Source organism: Kwoniella shandongensis, chromosome 2 (genome assembly GCF_008629635.2).
Source record: "Kwoniella shandongensis chromosome 2, complete sequence".
In the NCBI taxonomy this organism is placed as follows: Eukaryota; Fungi; Basidiomycota; class Tremellomycetes; order Tremellales; family Cryptococcaceae; genus Kwoniella; species Kwoniella shandongensis.
In genome coordinates this window covers 16,485-42,199 of record NC_089288.1, presented here as the reverse complement: position 1 = coordinate 42,199, position 25,715 = coordinate 16,485, and the positions used below count along the sequence as shown (strand labels likewise).

The 25,715-nt window shown below is 49.0% G+C and overlaps 10 protein-coding genes across 10 annotated transcripts; 5 read left to right on the top strand and 5 right to left on the bottom strand.

Annotated features, from left to right (window-relative positions):
- Positions 1-7,740: 7,740 nt before the first annotated feature.
- On the top strand, positions 7,741-8,298 carry CI109_100736 (uncharacterized protein; the record flags this gene model as incomplete). The annotated part of the gene is made up of 1 exon (XM_032008522.2): positions 7,741-8,298. One exon carries the CDS (start codon positions 7,741-7,743, stop codon positions 8,296-8,298), a length of 558 nt encoding a protein of 185 aa, XP_031857208.2.
- A 464-nt stretch (positions 8,299-8,762) lies between these two features.
- On the bottom strand, positions 8,763-10,844 carry CI109_100735 (uncharacterized protein; the record flags this gene model as incomplete). Its single annotated transcript, XM_032008521.1, has 7 exons — positions 8,763-8,784; positions 8,902-9,139; positions 9,287-9,409; positions 9,488-9,627; positions 9,714-9,945; positions 10,045-10,315; positions 10,485-10,844. The coding sequence occupies 7 exons, from the start codon at positions 10,842-10,844 to the stop codon at positions 8,763-8,765; spliced, it is 1,386 nt and encodes a 461-aa protein (XP_031857207.1).
- A 245-nt stretch (positions 10,845-11,089) lies between these two features.
- CI109_100734 (uncharacterized protein) lies at positions 11,090-12,735 on the bottom strand (the record flags this gene model as incomplete). Its single annotated transcript, XM_065966838.1, has 9 exons — positions 11,090-11,145; positions 11,207-11,457; positions 11,525-11,777; positions 11,860-11,914; positions 11,973-12,079; positions 12,155-12,198; positions 12,260-12,336; positions 12,417-12,503; positions 12,550-12,735. The coding sequence occupies 9 exons, from the start codon at positions 12,733-12,735 to the stop codon at positions 11,090-11,092; spliced, it is 1,116 nt and encodes a 371-aa protein (XP_065822910.1).
- A 226-nt stretch (positions 12,736-12,961) lies between these two features.
- CI109_100733 (uncharacterized protein) lies at positions 12,962-14,796 on the bottom strand (the record flags this gene model as incomplete). The annotated part of the gene is made up of 4 exons (XM_032008519.1): positions 12,962-13,984; positions 14,052-14,243; positions 14,369-14,557; positions 14,632-14,796. 4 exons carry the CDS (start codon positions 14,794-14,796, stop codon positions 12,962-12,964), a joined length of 1,569 nt encoding a protein of 522 aa, XP_031857205.1.
- A 315-nt stretch (positions 14,797-15,111) lies between these two features.
- On the top strand, positions 15,112-16,422 carry CI109_100732 (uncharacterized protein; the record flags this gene model as incomplete). Its single annotated transcript, XM_032008518.1, has 7 exons — positions 15,112-15,151; positions 15,254-15,302; positions 15,359-15,378; positions 15,457-15,584; positions 15,677-15,784; positions 15,990-16,338; positions 16,397-16,422. The coding sequence occupies 7 exons, from the start codon at positions 15,112-15,114 to the stop codon at positions 16,420-16,422; spliced, it is 720 nt and encodes a 239-aa protein (XP_031857204.1).
- A 268-nt stretch (positions 16,423-16,690) lies between these two features.
- CI109_100731 (uncharacterized protein) lies at positions 16,691-17,248 on the bottom strand (the record flags this gene model as incomplete). The annotated part of the gene is made up of 3 exons (XM_065966837.1): positions 16,691-16,881; positions 17,043-17,075; positions 17,140-17,248. 3 exons carry the CDS (start codon positions 17,246-17,248, stop codon positions 16,691-16,693), a joined length of 333 nt encoding a protein of 110 aa, XP_065822909.1.
- Positions 17,249-17,665: 417 nt separating this feature from the next.
- Positions 17,666-19,408, top strand: CI109_100730 (uncharacterized protein; the record flags this gene model as incomplete). Its single annotated transcript, XM_065966836.1, has 7 exons — positions 17,666-17,674; positions 17,731-17,794; positions 17,918-18,082; positions 18,259-18,386; positions 18,568-18,740; positions 18,917-19,091; positions 19,208-19,408. 7 exons carry the CDS (start codon positions 17,666-17,668, stop codon positions 19,406-19,408), a joined length of 915 nt encoding a protein of 304 aa, XP_065822908.1.
- A 1,470-nt stretch (positions 19,409-20,878) lies between these two features.
- On the top strand, positions 20,879-23,220 carry CI109_100729 (uncharacterized protein; the record flags this gene model as incomplete). The annotated part of the gene is made up of 10 exons (XM_065966835.1): positions 20,879-21,004; positions 21,078-21,323; positions 21,379-21,708; positions 21,764-21,839; positions 21,891-22,271; positions 22,343-22,467; positions 22,517-22,608; positions 22,666-22,859; positions 22,917-23,009; positions 23,072-23,220. The coding sequence occupies 10 exons, from the start codon at positions 20,879-20,881 to the stop codon at positions 23,218-23,220; spliced, it is 1,812 nt and encodes a 603-aa protein (XP_065822907.1).
- A 547-nt stretch (positions 23,221-23,767) lies between these two features.
- On the top strand, positions 23,768-24,656 carry CI109_100728 (uncharacterized protein; the record flags this gene model as incomplete). The annotated part of the gene is made up of 2 exons (XM_065966834.1): positions 23,768-23,773; positions 23,868-24,656. 2 exons carry the CDS (start codon positions 23,768-23,770, stop codon positions 24,654-24,656), a joined length of 795 nt encoding a protein of 264 aa, XP_065822906.1.
- A 282-nt stretch (positions 24,657-24,938) lies between these two features.
- Positions 24,939-25,603, bottom strand: CI109_100727 (uncharacterized protein; the record flags this gene model as incomplete). The annotated part of the gene is made up of 2 exons (XM_032008513.1): positions 24,939-25,370; positions 25,448-25,603. The coding sequence occupies 2 exons, from the start codon at positions 25,601-25,603 to the stop codon at positions 24,939-24,941; spliced, it is 588 nt and encodes a 195-aa protein (XP_031857199.1).
- Between the last annotated feature and the right edge of the window lie 112 nt (positions 25,604-25,715).

Here is a 25,715-nt window from a genome sequence, read left to right as displayed (position 1 = left end):
GCATCTTATGTCAATGCTTTATCCCAAGGATGACAAACCAATGCTGTCACACCTCAAGGTGACGATCAACTTGCACAAGTAATAGAACAGACTTGTCTAGTCGCCACTTGTGAGGTTATGAATGGACCTGTATGACTGGGCTCCCACATAGATCCCACTGTCCTAGGGTTAGAAATTTTGTCATGTGTTGGTCAACATGATGGACATGACCCTACACATTGTGTGACTCATCGTTCGGCCAAGACAGTAGCCTACCTATGCTGTGCAAGTGCTGCATGATACTACACCATCCTACACTCTTGGAGGCCATTCTAGATATAATACAAAGCATGTCTTGAAGGGGAAGGGGGGGTTGGAAACCTGTGATGTGACAGAGGAAGAATCCAGGAGAACACAGGGGAGAATGTCACGATGATCAACAGAGGCTTCAGTCAATGAGGCCCTATCACACCACGGAGACAAGGTTGAGTGATATTCGCCAAAGGCGTCAACTATAATGACGAGATGGGCGAGATACTCAGCGAGAATGACGAGAACGACGAGAATCCGAAGAGAACAACCTCAGGATGAGTGTTGTGGCCTTGGACTGACTGAAGGCTAAGTGATATCGTCAAGAGCGATAGCAAAGGTTACGGTGTATGACTTTCAATCGGGAAATCACTAAGGAAAAGAGTACAAAAGATGAGAATAGCCATTCTCCTATATATCCATCCATCCATCCGTCCATCTACGTTGAGCGATATTCTACAACTCGGCGAGTTCGTCGAATTAGACCGAATAATAGATGGGTTCGTTGAATGAAGTTCTACGAGTTCGACGAGAATAGCGAGTAGTGCGGAGAGTGGGTCGGGATCTTGTAGGTCACGTGATGTATGTGGCAGTGACCGTCATAACAGAGAAACAGCTGAGGCCATGCAGAAAGATGAATCATTTGGAAGTCTATAAAACACAGATGATCAAATATGGTAAGTGCAGAGGAACAGTATTCGACTAATCAGACAAAGTTTCCGAGTGGGCAGAAGAGGTCTGAGGATGACAAGAAAGGCTCTGTGATGCAGTTGCCCGAGCCCGTCTTGATGTAGGTTGTATTCGTGAAGGTGGGATACACCAAATGAGATCCTCATTTGATATAGTCAAGCCACAATCACAGATGGCAGAGGTCCGGTCCTCTGACTGTTTGAAGTGATGAGACTCCTCTATGAACAGACCACAGACCGAGAATCAGCACACGACAAGGGAAACAGCAAGCACAAGTGGTCCAACCTAGCAGGATGATGGCTCACTTTCATTGCAGCGGATGCGCAGACGGTGATAGGTTCGATCATTCTGATGTGAGAGGATCACAATTGAGTCACAATTTTCATTGGCACATGTGAGGCGTTGGTTGAGAGTACCAAACAATCTCCCCCAATCGAGTCGGTGTCTTTTGTCAGTAGTAAAAGCACAGCTCGAGGAAGGGGCCTCCAGAAATTGCTGAAGTGTTTGACGCCCCTTAGGATACCTGGAATCCTCAGGCGCTATTGAGAAGCCACTGGCTATCTCCTCTTTGCCAAGGGCATTCCGAATGCGTGGCTCTCTGCATGTGACTGTACATGACTGTCTGTTGATGGTGCTATTTGCTTGTGTTGATGTTGATCTATTTTGCCCAGCTCCTGGGCGGCCAGATACCTGTGATATGGTTTTGCCTCTGGGAACAACTTTGGACTGCAGGTGACTGGTATTGTCATTTGTTGGTGTGATTGAAAGCATTTGTTGTGATTGTACTTTGGTGCACTGATGATGAATGACTGCTTGGGTAGCACTCCTGAGTAGAGTCTCATTGGGCACAGAAGGCTTCATTTTGCTGGTGACTGGAGGGTCTGCAATGCTGCGCTGAGAACAAATCACTGCTTCAACAGCAGTGTTCAATAAATCTTCATGAGGTGCAGATGAATCCCTAGTATATGGGATTGGAGGTTTTGTATCAGCCGTACATGAAGCAGAATGAGATGCAGAAGCCGAATAATGTGCGTGATCGAACAATTCCCTATTGACAGGTTTCAGAGAGGTAAATGCAGGCTGGAATGATTGACCCATGTAAGGATCTGGAATATAGGGTGGCAAGGCTTGGAAGTTTGTTGTGGCGATATCATTGTATGATTGAATTTCAGACATATCGGAATGGTCTTGGTATGGCCGACCAGCATTGTGGTTCCATGTGAGGTTCTGTGGTGCATTGAAGTGTGATGGGGGTGAGTGTTGATCTAGCTGGTGTTGGCCATAGCTTGTTTGTGCATAGTATGACACTGGGGGGGCAGAGTGTGGAGGAGGTGCTGGATCTGTGTATTGAGTATCAAGAGCTGCTGTCGTGCTGTATGCAGTGTCAAAGCCCAGAGGAAATGCCTGGTCATAGCCCACACCAACCAAACTGCCAGCTTGGCTGTCTGAAGGATTATGGAGAACATGTTCTGAACAATCCATGAAATTGGGCACAGTGCACATGCTGTTGTCTTGCTCAATGTCCTGAATATGGTCATCAGGGATGTTGTGGGGAGTTGCACTCTTGTAAGGCATGTTGTTATGGTGGTCTCAGTGAGTGGTAGTGGATGTCTGAAGACTTTGGGAAAGGCAATTGCTTGATTTTGAGCTGGAATGTGATCGGAGATAGAAAGTGATATTGTTTGCTGAGTAAAGGAAGAACTACAATCCATGCGCTAGGGCACACCATTACCCCAGATACATTGTGTAAGAGTTGGACCCCTACTACAACTAGCACGTCTGGGGTCTGAGAGTAGGGTAACCTTTGTTCCCGTCCTCCTTTATTTTCACTCTGTGAAGGGAGGGAGGGGGTAGCATATTGCAAAAGAGGAACACGAACCAGACATGCAATGTGAAAATAAATATTGTTTCATTGTCTAAACAGATGTGGCCTGCCCCGCCAAAAAAGGGATGATGACCTTCCAATGATGGCACTGACGTCATTATGATGCTTGTGGATCCAAGGAAAATCCGTGTCAGAGGTGTGCAATGACTTCACATTGCATCATAGTGGGCCAAGATCTTAAGGGGGTCTCAAGGAGCCGGAAACAAAGGACACAACTATACTGTGACATTTCGCAGCATTGTTGAAGACAAACACTAGGAGGACGATGAAGTATATTGGCACTCACCTGACCATTTCCCCATTTCTCTCTCTGTTTCCTTCCCATAACTTCAACATACACCATAATATCCTCTTCAATACTCACACTGACTCTGCACTATACAGTCACACACCATCACAGACATGTTCCTACCCGACAACATGACAGTGAAGCAAGTGCTTGACAAAGGCTGGAAGCAAGTTTTGGAAGATGAAAGGGATGATGTCTCTGAGGATGCAACGAGCAACATGTCAGAGGAAGAGAGGGGGAAATGGTCCAGAGCCCACAATGCACATGCCTGTGTGGATATCATGCAAGAACAGTAGTGGGGAGGAAAGAACCTCAGGCGGAGATCTGACAGAGTTCAGTGCCGGGTTTAAGTTCCCAAAAGCATTACCGTCCCTTGAGATGCCATTCCGGCTTGCTCAGTTCCGGCAAAGGGGCGAGTTTGGTAATCACCCAGACCTCAAGGAGAGCATCCAGAATATCCCATACAGACTTGATAGAGCGCTGAAAATGTCTGATTCCCCTTTCGATCCTCCTGAGCAATGGACAGATGGCGAGTGGCATTCAGAAATGTCTGGAACAGGAGGGGCAGAGATGGGCGAGATGACATTCATCACCAGAAGGATTCTGAATACTCCAGACAGTAGACGTAGGAATTTGAAGCAGGTACTTGAGGAGGGATGGGACAAGGTATTCAAGGAAGAAAGGAAGCTTATGGACAAGGAAGATAGTGATGACATACCTGAGGAAGAAAAAGCAACTTTCTCAGTGCAAACCACGTACATGCCTGTCTCTATATCATGGAAAGATAGGCATGACCAGGAACAGACCTCACATGGAGATTTGAAAGAGTTCAGTGCCAAATTTGAAATACCTCAGGGGCAGATGGTTGACAACATGCAGTTGCTCCTTGATCAATTTGATCAATTTGATCACAGAGGAGAGTTTGTCAAACACCCAGAGCTGGAGAAGAGCATAGAGGAGTTCCCATCGAGACTTTGCACAAGGCTGGAGAAGTTTGTTTTCCCATTTGACAATCCCACAAAGTGGACAAATGGGAACTGGGATGCAAAGATAGTGGGCTGGGGAGGAAGAGAAAAGGCAGGACTGGAACTCACTATCTCCAGGCCATTGGCATCACAAAAGACACTGGAGGAAGTGCTTGAAGAGGTATGGAGCCGGGTCCCAAAGTCAGGAAGGTACAAGGGGTCACATATGCCTACTTCAATCTCATGGAAAAATGATCGTGGGCAAGAAGATACTTCAGACGGAGTTCTCACGGAGTTCACTGCCAAATTTGAATTTCTTCAATGGACAATTTACAATCGTTCAAGATGGCAGTCGCAGCATGACCGATTCAGCCAGAGGCCTGAGTTCCAGGAGGACCTAACCTTTGAGAAGAGCATTCAAGGGATTCCACTAAAAGTTCACAAGGAGTTTGAGTACAATCCCTGCCCCTTTGATAATGATGTAGAGTGGAAAGAGAGCAGATGGATAACAACCATGGAGGGTGGATATAACCCTCATACCAAAGGTACTTCAGCATTAGTCACTGTCAAGAGGCTGCAGTCCGCTCCTGGATGACCATTGTGGGCAGATGAAGGGGTTGTTACAGACGTTGGTTACAGTTTGAAGGAGCAAAGGTGATATTCTACAAGCTGGGACAGGATTGTATGGTCATTTGTTAGATGTTTATACCATAAACCAACTAAGTTCTGTAGACAATGTGGAAAGATGTGATATGAATTATTGGAAGATGTTTTGCTTGAGCTATGCATCCTATATCTTACTGATTCCTGGGGGAGAGGAGTCAAAATCAAAAGAGGGACAGGGATCAAACATTGCTACTGTAAAGAAGCCACGGGCTTCTCAGCATGCATGATGTGCCCTGTCAAACAACCGATAATAGGCTTCACAGCAATGGCCCTGAGAGGGCCACTAAAGTCTTCATGACAATTGAGACTTCACAGAAGACCATATTTCATCTGTCAGAAGTGTGCAATAATAGCATTTTGCATTATACTATGTCATAGCACACAAGGGGATCTCAAGGCAACACCATCAATGGAAACAGTTTTACCCTGGCCTCTTGAAGGGACCCAGTAATTGCTTCAGTGTGAGATTGAGTGTAGTGGTCAAACTTGCTATATGATCTCCTTCTCCCTTCTGCAGGTTTCTCCAGCAATAACAACATACAACCAACTCATCTTCTTCGGAATCTCTTGCCTTGAACTCACTACACAGCTTCACAACACCATTACTCACCATGACAACATCTTCCAGATCCAACCTATCTGCATCCCAAAGAACCTTGATGCAAGTGCTTGATGAAGAATGGGAGAAGGTGCTTGATAAAGAGAGAGAGCGCCTGCAGGAGGAAGAGGCCAGGAAAGGGTCTGAGGAAGAACTTGGGGCCGTGGTCGAGGCTGATTGGGTGGATGTGCGAGAGCAGGGATGGGAGATGGTCCCAACATCTACGAAATTCAAGCCTATTGTTGTGTACTGGTCAAATGATGATGGAAGGTTCAACACCTCAGATGGAAATCTCAAACAGCTCAATACTGGTATTGTATGCTCTGAAGAAGACGAAAATCCAGACATGCAGTCACAGCTCGCACTGTTTCACCAGAGGCATGAGTTTGACAAAGACCCAGACTTCGAAAAGGCCATTCGACGTTTGCCATCAGCCTTTCAATACAATCTCACAAGAGCCACACCCCCTCTAAAATGCTTTGACTGTGCTTGGTAGAGGGTTGGCATGTGGAGGTCAGAGATGACATGTCTGTCCCGCAGAACGGATGGCAGTGTGCTTTTTACCGTCAAGAGGCTCCCAGACACAAGTTCTGATGGTATAGACCAGACAGACAGCTCATCAATCCATGTGATCCGACATGAAGTGCTTAGTCCTTTTGCACAAAGCTTGACCGCAACTCAACCTCGTCTTGCCTCGTCCTTGTCCTCAGAAGAGGAGATATGGCCCATGTGAGGAAGGATCTGAATCAATGCTTGATTCTGTTTTGATTTATTGTACCATTTATGGATAAGCAGTGAGGTTTCTTATATGATAACAAGGATGTGATAAATGTTCCGAATGCAAGGAATAATAGGTGTACACATGGCCCTTCATCGGCATTGGAGACACAACATTGCAAACATTGCTGATGAAGGTAGCAGAAGGAAGTCTTGTTTCAGGATCACAATAGATGAGTCATACCAGTGATCTGGAAATCACCATACTTATGATGGCCGTCACAACTCAGTCATCCCCATCACTGTCATCACTGAGCTGCATTCATTGAACTCATGCCATGGAGTAGTCGGTACAACAAGCCGGAGACACCATAATCCATGTGATGCCACATTTTTCCATTACAGCGACACCAAGGATCCATGTACAAGTTTGTTACCGTTGTAGGTGTTTTGATTTCAAGAGTGACAGCTGTCTGAAGGAGTGGAGATAGACATTCCTGGTGGATCAGATGGTGTGCATTATTGTTTGGTTGTGGGCTGGATAGTGTACCATACATAAATGAACTGAGCTTTGTTTCATAGCTGGAAAGATGTGGTACAGAATTTCATAATGTGGTGAACAGCAACAATTGTCATGGCCCTGCATATCCATCTGAGACTTGTCTTCAGGACAATATCCTTATTTCGAGGCAGTCCATAAACTTCTTGTAACAATGGACAAGTTTTCCACCCCTTCAACAAACAGTTACTAGTTGACCCAATCATAGAATATCCTTGGTGTTTCTCTCAATCAGTTATGCGGTTAGTTGGATTCTAACCACCTGAGCATCCTGTCAGAAGGCGGGTCCGTTGACGGGCCTAAGCGGGGAATACGGGTTACGAATAGTACAAAGTCCTGTACCGAATTGTACAAGTCGAATACCGAATGTATGGGACTTGGGGTTGACTAGCAGATCGTTGTACCGGTTCCACAGTAGTGAATTAGACAGAGGAATATACATTCGTCACAGGAATAACTATGTACGAGTCCTGTGCTCATGTATATAAGTACCAATGATGCCACAAGAACCGTGGGAACGATTAGCCAGTCGAATCGGTCATCTCCTACGACGGCATTCGCCGGGCCGATGTCGAACTGGTTCCCGTTGGCTGGCGAGTCGAACTATTCGGCGGCCAAGTCGAGGTGTCACGACATGAGTCGTTAGCTCAGTTGTACTGGGTCGTGACACATCCCTCCCCCAACAGAGTTGCCATGATTGGAAATGATAGTCGAGGGAATTATTCTGCGAGCTCCAAGCAATATTCTATAACTGTGAGAATCCCAGGTTGATAAACTCCTGATGTTGCAGCTTCACAACGTCCTCATAGTGCATCGTGGTGTGACAAAATGTGTCAAAGGGGTTTCAGGGGGTTTCAAGCAAAGGATGCAGCCATGTCTTGACTTCTTGCCGCCTTGTTGTGTTCACATCACCTATGAACAACTGGGTATAAGAGGAGGTCAATCCGGACTATTTCCATTTTACCCCTCCTCTTTTTCCATACCGGCAACAAACATTTTTCTCACCCTGCTACACCAACACTTGCAGTCCAGCACTCACGCTCACATCATTCAACTACATCACCACAGCTATAATCACTGACCATGTCAAGTGAATCCCAGCTCAACACATTTGCCACCCAAAAGACATTGAGCAAAGTTCTTGATGAAGAATGGGAGAAGGTGTGCGAGAAAGACCGAAAGCAGGTTCAGGAAGCAGAAAAGGGGATTGCGCTTGAGGACGAAGGGTGGGTGGACGTGCCATGGGGCGATTGGGACATTGTTCCTAAATCAACGAGACTCATGCCTTCTAAGATCTCGTGGACCAACGGCACTAGGCAAGACAATACCTTGAATGGAAAGCTATACCAACTCAGACTTGAATTCCACTTACGAGAGAGTGATCCCGATTTGGACTTCCACCTAGCCCACTTCAACAAGAGGCAGGATATCTGCATTGACAAGGACCTTGAGAAGAGCATTCGACAATTGCCACAACAGCTGACAGACAACTTCCCTTTTCTGACCCGCCAACCGGTGTCTCGTGACTGGTGGCCACCGCCATCTTCCGAGTGGGATGAGGGTGCTTGGAGAGCAGAGTTGAGTGGCTTCGAAGGGGAGGATGGCGTGAGCTTCACTGTCTCGAAGCGATTTCGCCGTTAGTCTCACCGCACTCAACAGCTACAGAGCTTATGAAGTATGGTTGGTGTAGTTTCAAGGAGCGGAGATGGCGTGCGACATGGACGAGACGATTTGCAGTACTGTTTGTTTAGTCAGATGCTGGATCGATGCATTGAACATTGATCGACTGATTTTTGGCCCATAGAGAGAAAGATGCAATGCAGATCACTCGGATTGAGGTTCAGTCCACAGTCTTCGCATCGATCGAATGTTCAGACCCCCTCATATCAAAGGCTATCGGAGAGGGAAGCAAGGTTGGGTTTTTGTTCAATACTGAAGTCGACTCACACCGATCACTGGTGGAACTATCCTACAGTCCATAAAGGATTGCCGACTGTTTGTGTTGTGGGACTAGAATGCTCATCATATTTGCATAATTTCGATTCACTTCAAGTACAAAGGCTATTCTCTATTCGCAGTCAATGTTCTCGTCAAGCACACATCAATCACTTCTCGTCAAATGGGTTCCTGAGTAGAAAGACTTGGTCAGCACATCATATGGACCACCTAGCCCGTCGTGCTTCAGACTGATGCTGACTGGAGACAAAACACAACATCTTAATGCGACCAAACTCCTGTACTCACTTGGTGTATTCCAGCTCATCATCACTATCACCTAAGCTGTATGACCCTCTCCCCGCCGGCGGAGTAGGCGGGATCTTACTGACCAAGCTCTGTGGTGCGGAGGGCAACGAAGGGTTCGGATCTTCGTTATCGTCATCGCCAGCATTGGCACCTAACGAGTCTTTGTGGATCGGGGCAGCAGATGCGGGGGAAGTGGACATGAGGTCGACCCGTTTCTTGGGCAAGATGCCGAGTTTGGCTAAGACGTGGAACGAACAGCATCAGCGCCTTGTCCAGCAAGTCTCGGATACCATTGCATTGACTGAGCGAAGGGACTCCTCAACGTCGACGGTGACGGCGAAAGGTGGAAGGCATTGACTGGAGGGGGAGACGCTGCAACACTCACCAGGATCAATCTTTCCCAACCCTTTGTCGGGACTCCCTACACCCGGACTGCGTCGCCCTCCTCCAATCTCAATCCTATTCGAGGGGCTCGCTCCAGTCGCGCCTCTAGGTGGCAATGGATCGTCTACGCAGCGTATCAGCATTGTATCATGTTCACATTGAACTCGTCCCCCGTTGAAGAAGGGACATGTAGAGGACTCACCATACGTGTCGCTAGGTTGCCAGCGGTTAGAGCTTGTCCTTAACGGGGCTGCTTGAGCCAAACTGGGCGGATCAAGGGTACTTTGTGATGAGAACGATTCTGATCGTACGCTTGGAGAATTGGTCAAGCTCGGCGAGTTGCTACAAAACCAAACGCACATCAGCATCAAAGGTTTCCAATTCAATGCAGTCCTGTCAGAAAACGGACAGCGACGGTAATTACTTACCTTCCAACATCACCCCATAGACCACCTCTCTGACCAGGTCGGTTCTGCTCTCCACCTCTGTTGCCACCAGGAGCACCACCTCGGCCATAATCATCCCCTCTCCAACCTCCTCCACCGTATTGCGAGGTGGACGAATCACCCCTACCAGCGGTTGGCGTAGCTTGGGTCGCTTGGTATTCACTGTACTTCGCTTTGGCTTTGGAGAGAAGGGAATTGAATGTCTGTTTTCCGACTGTGTCATCGTGAGAAGCAATCAAAACGTCAGTCTTCATCCTCTCAGTGAGAGCGCACAACATCAGAGACAAAGCGTAATGAGGGAGTGGCGACTCACCCTCTGCAAACCTCTCAATCTTCTCTTCCATCATCAACATCCCGGGAGGACTCTCGCCCTGCAGCTGTCCCTGCTGCTGCTCCCTACCTTGAGGCTGGTAGAATGCATCTGGCTGTTGAGCTTGTCCAGGTGGTGGTGGTCTCGCACGTCTGACTCTCGGTTGGTAGGGCAATTGACCATCGCCTTGGGGTTGTTGACGTTGATGCTGGTACTCTTGTTCGTCTTGGAGTTGGAGACTGCGAGCAAACTCGGCGTCGAGGTCGACTTGGGTCTGTGCACGAGTAGAAAGGTATCGTCAGCGTCGTACGAGATTGTAATGGCATGTCCACATGTCCATTGCACTCGAGCATGAGCAAAGCCGTGCAAAAAAACAGGAGACTACATTGGCCAATCCCCATCGGATACACGTTCTGTAGGACCAGTGAAACAACCCCACTCACATCCTCTCGAGTCCCACTCAGCTCATCAGGCTTGAAATTAGGGTCTGTCATACCCAACAACTGTTCTATAGCTCTATCGGTCGACCCTCCGCATGTCTCCAGCACCAGCTCGATCACAGACACTTCGACGGTCGGGAAGATAAGCTGAAGTTCTGCTACTTTGGGGTCGGCGGCGGGTTGGTGAGTTTGAGTCTGGGTAGTGAGCGCAGGTGGAGGGGCAGAAGGGGGCGGTGCGTAGGTGGTGGTTGTGATGTTGGTGTTGGTGGTGGTAGGGGAAGTGCCGGTGCCGGTGACGGGGGCGAGTGCGGACGTGGGTGTCGCATTTGGCGATTTGGGAGTTGGAGAAGTCGGAGTCGCCATGATGTCTATGCACTTTGGACTGACGACGTGAAAGTGAAGCAAGAAAGACGTGTAAGTTGTGATAGCTGGATGAATTGATGCCAAGTGCGCAGGTGGACACAAGTGAACGAGTGATGACGTCTGTGTTTGTTTTCGTTTTCTGTTGTTCTTTCTTCTCTACCATTCATTCGATCTTCCACTCTCAAGCTACATATGCATAACTAGATCTTACCAACCATAGTACCGGCAGTATACGATGAACTATCCTACGCCTCTTCATACCATCTCAAACCTTTGATCTCCCAATATGCATTCGTGAATGCTGTTGGGTTTTGGTCAACAATCATTACAACTCCAATTAGCCTGTCCTTCACATCCACTACCGTACCAAACGTTTCCTGCCCAATCACCACAGAACGTCAGATCGAAAATGATCTCGTGGGGGGACATGATATTGGTGTTTGTCATATCACACATGTTCGGTGTGGAAGGGAAGTTTGCCCAAGGTGTGGACCACATTGATTCGTAGATTGATGGGGAAGTAGGGGTGGATATGTCGTGAGGTATGGAAGGGTCAAGTCGGGGCCAGAACCAAGTAGCAATACCTCGAGCGGCCGAACGACGCATAACGAAGCTATGACCAAGCAGTCACAGGTCAGCAACACGCGAGAAATACATTCTTGGTTCGTATTTGCACTCACTATCCCCCTTGACCATCATTGAAGCTCTGTCCGAAGGATCTAACTCTTCCATCACTAACCCCACACCCGCTATTGTTCTCACCAAGACAATCATTACCTGTGTAATTGCCCGTCATTATCCTTCCTGTTGTGGGCATCGTACATCCCGACGGAGTATGTAGTGAAGCGAGGTTGGTACCGATACCGTTTACACCTTCGATGATGTCGATTTCGCCTCCGACCGGCCATGAACCTGGTGTACACGTCCAGAAGGCTAAGAAGGTATGTCGTCAGCTGTACTCCTGTATTTTGAAGGAGTTGGGCGGTGGGACAGCGAGAACGGTGCGTCGACTCACCGGGCCAAGTTCCACATCCAACAGGCATATGAGTGACGTCGAGCACCAATACTCCCTGCGCAGTTCTGATCAGCCACACTCACTTCACCTTAATGCTAATGATATCAACTTACATCGCTAAAAGTCTCTTTGCTGTGTATACGAACCGAATCTCTTCCTCTCGCGGAGGGCGTAACCACATGGGACGAATCCGCTCGCATGACAAAGGTGTCTCCCGAGGCTTTGGGCGAAGTCGCACTGATCAACAACTCCACAAAGACGATCCTCCTTGGCTCCAATAGGATTGGCTACTCACCAAACGATAGATTGTTGTTCCTCGCTGTGTTTAGGTCGACATAACTGTGATCGCGTTCGTTAGCTGCCATAGCAGTTATCTAAGCAAGAGCGTGGGTCTTCTCACTTGACTCGTCCATGGGTCGGATCGTCAAACGTACGGAAGGTGAAATCGTCATAGAAATCGGAACCGGACCATGATCGCTGAGCGACGGGATGATCAGTAGGTGCATATACCCCTTTGACTCGATGTTCGCACTTCAATCTGATTGATGAGCACTTACGCTCAGATTGTACGTCGCTGCGTGCGATAGTGAGATACAGGCCAAGAGGATGACCAGGTCGAAAAGCATTTTCGTGTTTCGGTGTTTCTGCTAGTTGTGCCAGCTACTGGTGATGACTCTCAGGTGAACGTACGGAACGAAAGACGAGAGACAATGTCCCAGGGCTCGTCACAAATCTTATGTATGTATCAGCTTGCCCGCCGTTGGCAAGGTTTGTACCCCAAGCGAGAAGTTCATCAGCAAAGTTCAATGCCGACAAAGTGATGCGCTTGATCTCCTGATCTTCTGATCGACCTGGTGCGGATCCTATGGCGGACATCTTTGCCTGAATTCCAGCAACGTTATCAAGAAGAGGATCGTCGTCGCAGCAGCAGATCATAGTGCGATCGACTGATCTCAACTCCTAGTATTGATAAGTAATAAGTAAAGTTATTCGTCCAACGTGCGTCAGCAGGGACTACAGCTGATGGCATATTCGCCGGGACCACTTATACACACACATGCATATCTGTCTGTCTCTGCTGTCATCTTTCCTCGGTCAAAACTTACTCCTCCTCACTCTCCATGTCCATGTCCATCTCTTCCTCACCCTCTGCATCTTCCTCCCCTTCTGCATCTTGATCCTCTTCTTCATCACTATCGACATATTCTCTGCTCTTCTTCTTCGCTGCTGCTGATCCCGACCCTGCCGCGGTACCAGACTGTTCTTTCCTCGCTCTCTTTCTTTCCCTTTCAAGTTGTTCTATCCTCCTTTCCGCTTCCTCCATCTCATCCAGATCTTCCTCCGTGTCTGAGCCACCCTTCCGCTTCTTATTCTTCTTTCCCTTTTTGCTAGACGAGTTACGTTTCGCACCGTAATCGGACTCGTCATCGGTATCAGCGACGACGAATCCATCATCTTCGTCGTAATCTCCTGTCGTCGCGCCAGTACCCAACAGATCTCTATCACGTCGCGAAGATCTGATGGGTTGATCGTCGGAATCGTATCCTCCCGCATTGTCGTCATCCGATTCACTATCGCTGTATCCCCTCTTGAATGCCTTCCTCTTGGCACCACCACCTCCACCTCCGCCACTCTTCGTACCACTTCGCTTGACCCCACCACCACCACCACCTCCACCTGGCTTTCTTGTCGAGACGACCTTTGTTCCCTTGATGAACTCTCTGTTTGGAGCAGATTTCAACAAAAGTTCTTGTAACGAATCTTCGTCCTGTGTCTCTTCCAACATCTTCATTCTACTATGTTTGACATGTTGTTGTCCGACATGTTTCACGAGCTCGAGATGTGTCTTGGACGTCATACTGGTCGGCAATAACGAGAGTTGACCCTCGATCGCAGTCTCAGTGACGAGGACTTGTTCGCTCGGAGCCGTAACGCATAGGAAGGTGGTCGAAGAGGTAGTGTTTGCTTCGTTGGCTTTGGCAGTGGTAGAAGTGGGAGGTTTGGGATCTTGTGGTCGAGCGAGAGTCGCACCTTGTGATGGAGCCACGTCGAACAGGTCGGAACCGAGTTGGAGGGAGACCGAACCGTCAGACCATCGTAGCATTCGAGCATTACTTTGACGAATCTTCATAGCGTAGCCAAGAAGTCAGCGCATCACTCAATGCGGAGTAGCGCCACTTGGCCCGACTCACCGGCTCGCCATCAGGTCCTGTGATCCATTTCCATCTGACCGTGTTTCTCACTCCAATCATCTTGCTCTTCGCACCGATAGGATCGGTGCTTCCATCCACTTCACCTTCATCCTTCAATGACTCGCGATAGAGGTCCGGGTCATATGGCTGTGATTCGAGGTTGACATAGGCTGGTAGTTTCATGTGCCATACCTGTACAGAGACATATCGTCAGTATAACTATTTCAAAGCAGTGAAGGAACATGTATAGATGTATGAATGATTGGTTAAACTGGTGTAAGGTGGGTGTGCACGAAACGAAGTCTCCCAGAACTCACCTTGCCATCCGTCGCTTTCAGCTTTGGCCATTGCGGCAGAGCCAATGTCACCCAGTTCTCCTGATGCGTGGCACCTTCGTCATCTTCCTCTGGATATTCGAGTGGGTTCTGAGACCCTTCTGAACGGGGTGTACCGGTCGTTGATCTTCTTCTTTGACGAGGTGGTTGATCTTCATCTTCGTCGCCGAACTGAAAGTGAGCCAGACCACGATCAGCTTAAGTCGATGTAGCTGGAAGTTGTGAATGACAGAGATTAAGCTCACCAAGTCCCCGGCATCATCCTCGTCACCATCTGCTTCGGGGTTGACAGCAGCTGCTGGTGCAGGTGATTTGGAGCTCGAAGCGACTGGAGATGGCTCTCGACTTTGCGCCTCCCCTGCGTCAGAGTCTCCGAATAGGTCGTCTGCTGCTGATCCTGCGTCCGACATTGTGTGTATCGTTGTAAGTATAGATAAGTATCAATGGTAGGAATGGATGTATAGATGGGATTCAAGTTGAGAGTCAATGTGCAGACGCGATACCAACAGTGAAAGGCAGCGGGATCAAAAAAGTGCCACAATCCCGGTTTATCGGCGTTTTCACCTTGGTTGCTCCTTTCCCTTCCGTCCCTCTCCCCCCCTCCTTCCTCTTGCTCTCCCTCGTCGACGTCTCTTCAACAAACCCATCTGATTGATTGAGGACATCATATCGACACTCACCACTCTCTTTAAAACCCCATCCTTAACACCATCTCACACGTCGAAATGGCCTCTCGTCTCGCCCTCAGGAGTCTCCGATCAGCGGGTAAGTTGGGAACGAAAGCTGCAGGAAGAAGGATGGAGATGGAAATGGAGGGGATTGGATAAACGACAAGTGTGGGTTACTAATGTGCTATATCCCATATAGCTCTCGCCAGACCTGCTGTGGTCGCTCCTCGTGCCATGGCTGCTCAGAGGTGAGTTTCCCCTCTATAATATTCCAGTCGACAAAGCTGACTCAATTGTGTTATAGTGCTCGATTCCTTGCTACTCGTTAGTAACGCTTTCCACTGACTGCCCATTCTCACAATCAACAACAAGCACTAACATCGAACACTTCCACTTGTGTAGAACCCACTCCCGACGAAAAGGCCGAGTCTATCATCAACGCCGTCCCCAGCTCTTCCCTCTTCTCCAAGACCGGTGGTGTCCTTCTCGGTACCGGTCTTACCGCCGCCGCCGTCTCTTCCGAGCTTTACGTGAGTTGTTGTGAACACGTCGACCACATACCATGAGAATCGCTCTATGGAAGTGGTGACGGGCAACGCTGACATACACTATGACATGACAGGTTGCCAACGAGGAGACTGTCTTGGCCGTCGGTTTCTTGATCATCTTCACCGTCATCGCTAGGTCTATCGGTGCTCCTTACTCGTCTTGGGCCAACGGACACATTGACGTGGGTTCACGTTGCGATTTCTTTGGTGTGGGAGATGTTGCTGACGATGTCACTTTGCTTATCCATGTCCACTCTATCGCAATGACTACAATACCACCGCTCCTCCATTCACACATGTTAACAATTACATTCGTTTCGTCACAAACACCCCTTGTTCTCTGTCATCGATAACTTCTGTCTACTTCTCTTCCCCTACCTCACACAGCGAATCAAATCTATCCTCAACTCTGCCCGAGCCGAGCACACCAAGGCCGTCACCGAGCGAATCGACTCCGTCTCTACCCTCAAGGAGGTCGTTCCGCTGACCGAGTCCCTCTACGCCGTCGCCAAGGAGACCAACACCCTTGAGCACGAGAACTTTGTCCTCTCTCAGGAGAACGCCGTCAAGGCTGAGCTCAAGGCCGTCCTTGACTCTTGGGTCAGGTACGAGCAACAGCAACGGGAGGCTGAGCAGGCCGCTTTGGTCAAGTCTGTCCAGGCCAACATCGAGTCAGAATTGGCCAAGCCCGCTTTCAAGAAGCAGTTGTTGGAGGAGGCTTTGGGCCAGGTCGAGCGTGAGTGGATACCTCATCATTAGGTATTTGACATGTGCTAATCCGTTTTCTTTTGCAGAGCTCGCCAAGAGCAAGGCTATCTAAGTGGAGGATATTTAGGTGGAGAGCAGAAGGGGTACGGACAGGCTGTCAGGAGATGACAGTCGGAGGGAAAGTGCCAATAGTCGGTGGATGTGAAGTAGACTTTTGGTACAACAAAATGAATCTATGACTGGAAACGGAGCACATTTGAGTATGGTTGAAAGGTCAATTTCGGCCGAGATGGGATTGATGGAATGGATGATACATCATGGCTAAGCTACACTATCTCGCTTTCAGAACCTCGTTTCCTCTATGTGGTGTGAAAGTCCTTTTACTTCTTCAACTCTGCCATACCCTGTTGGATCTCGTCCGCTCCTCTGGCAGCGACGTGAGAAGGACGTTCTCCACCCTCTGTGCGCGAAGCAGGGGTAGTGTGGGTGGTCGAGTCGCCTCGACCTGCTATTTGCTCGCCGACGTTGTCGATGAACGAGTTGACGTTGCCACGAATACCTTCGCCGGTGCCTAAGAAGATACAGGTCAGCACAAAACTTGTCGGGATAGAGGACGAAAGGATATTGAGTAAATTGAAGCTGGACAGGTCACTCACCATGGAAGACTATCAATTGGACGGTCATTCAATCAGCGTCAGCTCAGATTTATCATGGCAATTCACTTCTACGCACCATTCCATCCACCCTTGATCTTGTCGCCGAGACCTGACACAACAAATGTATCAGCAAGATGTCCTTGTCAGGTATCTCAAAGAACTATTTGTCTCACCTTGAGCAGCTGCTCCGCCAGCGGTACCGTCAGCAGCGTACGTGTTGCCATTGTTGGTGGAGGTGGTGGTGGTGTGAGTGGTGGTGGTGTGGGTAGTGTTGGATGCCATCTTGTCTGTATTTCTGAAGTCTGTTGCAATGTGATTTGATATTGTTGTTGTTGAAGAAGCAAAAGAAGAATCAAAACGATATATTGTTTGACAGGTATTTCTCAACGTCGTCGCCACCGTCGCTAATGTTATTGACGTCATAGTCCACTTTCGGCGACCTGCTAGCGAGGTCGTTGCTCACACTGACCTCGTCAATGCTATGCATACAACTGACGAGATGGCACAGTCGCCATATGGTGGTAGATGAACAAGGATCTGTGGTGTTAAGGAATTTGGTCCATCATGTAGCGACATGTGATAGATGTGATGTACCTTGGTGTCGCACACCCAAGTTCAGCGGCAACAGTGAAATAGAAGAACAATAACAACAATCCGATCCATCCTTCTTCCTTCATTACATCTAGTCGCCTTTTGCTCATGTCAGAAGTTATTCATCTACCGACGTCTCGTCTGTCCCATCATATGCTCTCGAAGCATTGCAGGAGGACGCACTTCTGCCTATCTGTAAGGCATGTGGAACGCAGTATCCTTCTGTGCGGAATAACTGTAAGTGATCAATAGTCTGTTTTACGACTATCCACCAAAATCGACCCCTACCACTGTCACTTCACCATGCACAATGCATCTGGTTAAGTCGTGAGCCCACATTGACAGTCCAATGGCCCACAGGTCCCATATGCGAAGACCCTCGACAATTCGTACCCGCTTCAGGCCAAGCTTGGTCCTCTCTGGCTGAACTGAGCTCGAGCAGCAAACATACCCTGTTACCAGATAGTGAGGATGAGAGGGACTGCTTGATCCAGACGGAACCTGGTTTTGGGATCAACCAAACTCGTACGTGCACTGCGGACTTACACTTCTTCACAGTCCGGTCGGATTACATGACACTCCATCACATCGTTTCCTACATTTCCTCTCCCACCAAACTCGTGACCTTTGTCTTTCTACCTCTCTCGTTGAACTAAACAAACTTCTATCATATCACAGCTGACCTCAATATTACGACCTAGCTTTCCTCATTCAGACACACGCAGGATCGTACATATGGGACTGTGCCGCCTTCCTCTCTCTCGGTTTGATAGGCCATCTGACGACGTTGAAACAACCTTTACGCGCCATTGCTATCTCACATCCTCACGTGAGTTGTTATGGCTATCGATCACATTCTGTCTCCATCGTATCGTTTCGGTATCGTTTCGGCCACGCTATCCCGTGCAGAGAGCAATGCTTGTCCCCATTCTCAAAAACTCAACTCTACCTAGCCCTCCGCGACAGGTCCCATCGAAGACGGCGCCAACTGACATCGTCCTTAATCACAGTTCTTCGCTGCCTCCCTCACATGGTCACGAGCGCTCAAAGTCCCATTATACATCTGTGAAGCGGACAAGGAATGGTTCCAGCGATTAGACGACGTGAGAGATAATGACGATATCCGATTTTGGAGCGATGAAGAGGAGCTAGGTCCGGGTGTCAAGGTCATACAGTGCGGAGGGTGAGTGACTGGTCTCCATCATTCGTCCTCATTGCACTTTCGGGTCCTCCATCGCGTTTGTCACACCGACGTCCTCATCCCTCACCATCACTTACGACTAGTGGCTGTCCACCTACGAGAGACTCTTCACATTTCGTCTCCGCCCCTTTTATGTTCACTGCTGACTCCATACTCAGCCACTTCTCTGGTTCGTCTATTCTCCACTGGGATAGACTGCAAGAACCCCCTCCTCCCGCCGACGATCTCCCTTCCAGACCCACACCGGTCTCTGGTATCATCTTTACGGCTGATACGATCATGGTGCAACCTACTCAGACCATGTTCACATTCCTCTGGTCTGCTCCAAATATGGTGAGTAGTTCAACGATTGGTCTACCAGCGTTATAAAAGGGTTGTCGCCGGTCTGCCTACACTTGTGAAGTAGGAGATCTCCAGATAGATCTGGCCGCTGATGCCGCCTCTGCTAGATCCCTCTACGACCGAAAGACGTCTTAGCGATACAAGACCGTCTCAAGTCTCTTCCTTACCACCAGGCCACGTCTAGCTGGCCCAGTCGGTGGATCCGCAGCGACGCAAAGCAGGTGTTTCAAGAGAGTGTAGTGGCATATCTTGCTGCGGAGGGATGGAGAGTTGACGAGCAAGATAAATTGGTTGAACTGATCACATAAAAGGGTTAGACCAATGCGATCTCAAAGAGTATAGCAATGAGACGGAGAGGAACGAGAAGTGAAAGTGTGTGATAGTGTTCGTGTTTGTGTTTGTGCCTTGTACGAAAGCAAGGTTTGCAAATCCCCCTGTTTGTCAATATCATTGCGAATACAACCTTGACTCTTTGCCAATACTCGTCGCTATCGATCGGACCAACCTCCGCACCTCCCGCGATTCTTCTCGTCACATCACGAATCTCCATGCCGTTGTCATGCCGCCGGTCAGAACAATTAGTCAACCGCCGGGAGATGATTTCTCATGTTCTTGGCCTTTTTACGGTCCAATCTCGTCACCCCTAAATTGAAAATGAACGTGGTGGGAAGCGATGCCGTTCATGCCATAAAAGCGAGACAATACACAATACGGCCGAGGTACAAGTCTGGAACGGTGCTATCCAGCTGCGGCACAAGGGTGCAGCTTGCCCCATTGATGAGTGTGAGAAAGAGCGAGGGGGACCGCCGGGGGGCTGTAGGGATACCCTGACGATCTCGAAATGCCTTTTTAGCTTCTTTCTGTTAGCAAAGGGTCAAGAAATGGGGAAGGGGGGAATCGCACTCTCCCTCCCTGTTGAGGCCTGGGTTCACCTTTCCAAGCGTCTACGATCGAGATGGTGAAGAATACATAGTCATGCATGACAACAACAGTAGGTCAAATGGCCCCCAAAAAAAAACAGCTCCACTCGACACATAACGTTCACCGTGAATTGTCCGTTCTCCTTCCATCACTCTCGTCATCAGTCATATGATACAGAAGTCGCAAGTGGGATGAAAGTCGCCCACCAGCCCGATAACGTTGCTATATACAGCCATTATAAGAAGCATACCGTACTACGATTGAAAAGAAGATGCATGCATGTGACCTTTGCCCTGGTAAAAGAGGCGTTGATTAGCGTGTAAAATGACGTGTGCCAAACCTAAATGCCAAGCCCAGTAGTATACTGTAATAGTACACCCCCATCCCCCTCATCACCTACCTCGATCACTCAACAAACAACCCATGCGACCACAAAGGGGGGATTGCTGTCTTTTGACTTCTCGGTTAGAACTGTATCCAAGGGACCCCGACTTCCCTTCCCCTTCCCTACGCTAGCTCCTCCTTCCCCCTCTTCGCTGTCCACTTCCGCTGCGCTCTCCCCCTCCCCCCACCTCCACCCCGCCGGCACAGTAGCCGGTACGACGTCACCGATTGGCTTCTTCTCATTTCCAACGCCATTCCGTTTTGATGACCCTTTGCATTTTAGTGTGTTAATTTGTATTTGTTATGAATGGTAAAGGACGCAAATGCAATGAGTGTGATCGGGGGACGCGGGGCACATATATAGCAGACTACGATCCCCCGCAGAGGGGCACTTTTTCTTCTAATAATACATATCCCCCCTATCATCCGCCGTACTGACCGATTAGCAACACTACTTTTCGTATTGATACACCATGGCGGACGTCAAGATTGACGGCGAGAAGCAAGTCGAGAATGCTCGATACCCAATTGAGCAACATGAGAAGGTCCCCCAAGCGCACGATCACGACGCCGTAAAGGTCGTCGAGAACCCTCTCCAAGTGAGTACTGAGTCGTGTGACCTTGACTTTTACGTCTCGCCGGCGTGCTGATTCTGCCCCGTCGGTGTCGTAGTTACTCAGTCGAGTTGATGTCGTTCGAGATGTTGAGGCCTTTGTCGACGAAAAGGGTCTTTCAGAGCACAAGGCGCTTTTCGAGCGTGCGGCACTCGTTGCGCGAGATCCTACCGGTTTCGAAGGCATCCATGAATTGACCCCCGAAGAACGAGAGGCTCTTGCCTATGAGCGTGACCACAAATGGGCAAACTCTTTCCAGCTCTACTATGCAATCACTATCTGTGCTTTGGGTGCAGCTACTCAGGTATGTTTCACCTCCGATCCTTTCTGAGTGCATCGATAACACGTTCATACTACAGGGATGGGATCAAACCGGTTCCAATGGTGCCAACTTGAGTTTCCCCGCTGAGTTCGGTATCAACGCTCCTCTCGGTTCCCCCAACGGTCTTCGTGACGAATGGATCGTCGGTGCTGTCAACGCTGTTATTTTCTTGTCTGCCGGTGTCGTCGGTTGCTGGATCTCAGACCCTTTGAACAACTTGCTCGGTCGACGTGGAGAGATCTTCTTCACTTCCGCTATTCTTATCGCTACTCCCATCGCATCCGGTTTCACTCATTCTTGGCAACAACTCTTCGCCGTCAGGTTCATCATGGGTATTGGAGTCGGCGCGAAGAATGCCACTGTTCCGGTAAGCACATCTCTGTGCATGAGAAGACATACGCTGATAATACACATCCTTGCAGATCTTTTCCGCTGAAATGGCTCCTGCTCGAATCCGTGGTGCTTTGGTCATGGGTTGGCAGCTTTGGGTCACTTTCGGTGAGTACAACTAGCACTTGGGCAAGTCCATCCACTTACAATCCTCTTTAGGTATCTTCCTTGGTTTCGCTGCCAACGTCATTGTTAAGGACACCGGTGCAATCGCTTGGCGACTACAACTCGGTTCAGCCTTCATTCCCGCCTTCCCTTTGTTCTGTGGTATCTGGTTCGCCCCCGAGTCTCCCCGTTGGCTCATGAAGCACAACAACTACCCCAAGGCCTTCCGATCTTACCTGCGACTCCGTAAACACGAAATCATCGCTGCCCGTGACCTCTACTACAGTCATGTCTTGTACATGGAGGAGATCAAGGAGGCTCGAGGCGCCAATTACTTCTCTCGATTATGGGACTGTTTCCGAGTCCCCCGAATCAGGCGAGCCAACTTGGCCGGTAGCACCATCATGCTGGCCCAACAGATGTGTGGAATCAACAGTGAGTCATACCCTTTGCGAGCATCGCTGACAGACCAGTCATCTCGTTCTACAGTTCTACCGTGTTTGTAGAGGGTGGTGCGTCTGCGACCAACGCTCTTTACGCCTCTTTAGGTTTCGGTGCCATCAACTTTGTCTTTGCTATTCCTGCTGTTTGGCTTATCGACTCGTTTGGTCGACGAAGCTTGCTACTGAGTGTGAGTGTGGCCTTATTCGACTCAACACGTGGAGCTAACCTTCATGCAGACTTTCCCCTTCATGGCGGTGTTCGTGCTTGCGGCTGGTTTGGCCTTCTTGATCCCCACGGAGGGCTCCGTCAAGACCGGTGTCATTGCCTTGTGAGTCGTGTGACGTATATGCGATTAAGTGATGGTCGTACTGACGTTCCGCAACAGGTTCATCTACCTCTTCACCGTCTTCTACTCGGTCGGCGAGGGACCCGTCTGTTTCATGTACTCGGCCGAAATCTTCCCCAACGTCCAACGTGAACAGGGTATGGCTTTCACCGTCGCTATCAACAACTTCTTCGCTGGTGTCCTCAGTTTGACGTTCCCTCCCATGAGGCGTGCCATGACTGCTACTGGAGCCTGTGAGTTGCAGTGCAGTGTCAATTATTCAGCTACTGACTGACTGACATCTGAACTAGTCGCATTCTATGCCGGTTTGAACTTGATTGCCTTCTTTATGATCTTCCTTTGGTGTCCCGAGACGAAACAACTCACATTGGAGGAATTGGATCGTGCGTATCACTGATCATACCCAACACACGCATTGGTGCTGATTACCTATCCAACCTAACAGAGGTCTTCTCGATCCCAACCAAGGTGTACATGAAACATGAGGTGACCAAATGGCTGCCATACATGTTCAAGAAATACGTTCTTTTCCAGCGTCACGCCCAGCCTCCTATCCCCATCTTGGCCAAAGCCCAGGCATTTGTCGATCATTAGATCGTGAAAAGACGGGCGAATGAAATGGAAGGAGAAGAAGAAGAAGATGTGTTGAACGGTACATTGAATCGTTTGGCATAAAGCAGCATGTATCTACGTCGTGCGTGATATAGCAGTCCATGTATATAACAATATCCTTAATGCAGTTCTAGTTCATGCATTCTTCGTTTGTGTGTAACTTGTACTTGTGTCAGGTAATAGGCATGCATGCGTCAGCATCGCGTGGTCTGTCCTATAAATAACGCATACCGTTGTGATGCTGAATCAGTGGATCGCCGAGGTGAAAGGATTCATTTACACATCATACTGTTGCCGAACTCGGCATCATCACCAGATTACTCATCCCGTAATCTTATCGGTCTCCGAGCCTGCAATTGATCCGGCGGCACATCACATCTGACCGTACGGCGTATTTAGGTATATAAAGTGCTTTATCCTTCCCGTTTCAGACTTGATATCCCTCATCGTTCACGATAAGTTCTACTCGAATATCTCACATACGCCAACGTACAATCTACGTATTAAATATCAATTCTCACATAACATCATGAAAGTCTTCATCACTGGTGCTAGCGGTCGCATCGGCTCACACATCATCCCTCACCTTCTCTCTCGTGGTCACACAGTGACTGGCCTCGTTCGATCAGACGCTTCTGCCGCCAAGATCTCTGTTCTCGGTAAACAGGTCACCTCCTCTTATCGGTACGATCGGCGACAACGACTTGCTCGTCTCGAACGCCAAAACCCACGATGCTGTCATTCACTGCGCGATGGATCCCACCCAACCCAACGCTGCCGATATTGAACGAGAGATTGTCAAACTGTTCGGTGACACTCTCGCCGGTACCAACAAAGTGTTCATGATGAGCAGTGGACTCGGTGTCTTTGCTGATGGAAAGGGTGATGAGTTCTCCACTCCGACTCGAGTCGATTTGGAACGATGCAAGACCGATATTTTGACCTTGTCACTCAAGGACAGAGGTGTACGCTCGATCGCTCTCCGATTAGCGATGAACACGCACAACATTGAGGAGATCCACATCTTTAACAAGATGATGCTAGGCGCTTCGGAGAAACTCGGTTACATCCCTTACTACACCGAAAACATCGCTTGGTCCGCCTGTCATTCGGATGACGCCGGTCTACTCTACGTCCTCGCCATGGAGTCTGCCGAGCCAGGTTCCGGAGTCCATGCGTTAGGGGAGGTAGTCAAGGTCAAGGATATCGCCGAAGCACTGGCCAAGAGGACAGGGAAGAAAGCGGGTCCTGTACCTCAGGAAAAGTTGAAAGAGTTGGGATTCTTGGGTTACTTGTTGACGTGGGATCAGACCCATATCAGTGCCGAGTACACCAAGTCCACCTACGGTTGGGAACCAAAGGGACAGACCTTGTTGGAGGAGTTTGAGCAGGCGCCACAGGAGTATTTCGGTCTTTAAGACAGACGCGGAATGGTAGCCGAGGACATATACAGCAGAACGAGTTGAGATGAAAGAGTAAGATGCATCACGTCGAGCATATATGACCGAGCAAAGCGGTCAGTCGTTTCGCAGCGATCACGTCGCCTTCACATCCGTCCTGTTAGTGTACGAGAGCTGCGTAAGCCTTGAGAGGATGTGACATCGGATGAGTACGAGTCTGATGTTTCTTTCGTGGTCTGCTCGTCAATGCCGTGTGCCAATCCCCATGTCGCACAATGCATACTCAACCGACCATTTTGTCTACTCCGACTTCTCCTCCGTGATCCCGTACACCTTCAAATCCTCCACCATGCTCTTGGATGCGTAGACTGCACTCGGATGTCCACCGAATGCTTGCAGTGGATAGACTCCTCGGTATTCTAAACCTAGGCTTTCTGACAGTTTCTTTGCCTTTTCGTTCTTGTTCGACGTGAACACAAATACACCTGGGTAGCCCAATCCACCCTCCTCTTTGCTTTGAGTGGCGTACTCTATCAATCGGAGTCCTGCTTCCTTCGCATATCCTTGTTTTGTGTATTCGGGGAGGAGGGCGAATCCGATATCGGGAGCGAGATAGTCGCCTCTCATTATGGTCACGCTTCCGATGAGCGTTCTGTCATTCAGCGAGATCAAGTATGGACCATGTCCATTCTTGGCGAAAGCTTTGCCGATGAATCCATCTTTGATTTGGCGCTACAGTCCATACAAATACACAAGAGTGAGGGTTCATTCTCAACAAGGGGGAAATACAACATTTCAAAATGACCTACCAAAGCCTTCTCCGTTGTATTGATACCTGTATCACCTTCACCGGCAATGAACAACGGGGTATTGTACAGCTTTACGAGGAAATCTGCATGTTCCGTAGTCGGTTCAAATCGATGGATATAGAGTCTTGATGACTCGAGTCGGAATGGTGTGGTCATGTGATGGCGGTGGTGAGAAGAAGAAGAAGAAAGATGTTAAGAGCTCGACGGCTATTTATAGGGCTGATAAATCTCATTGTAAGTCAGGGTCGAGATAAGTGTAGCACACATG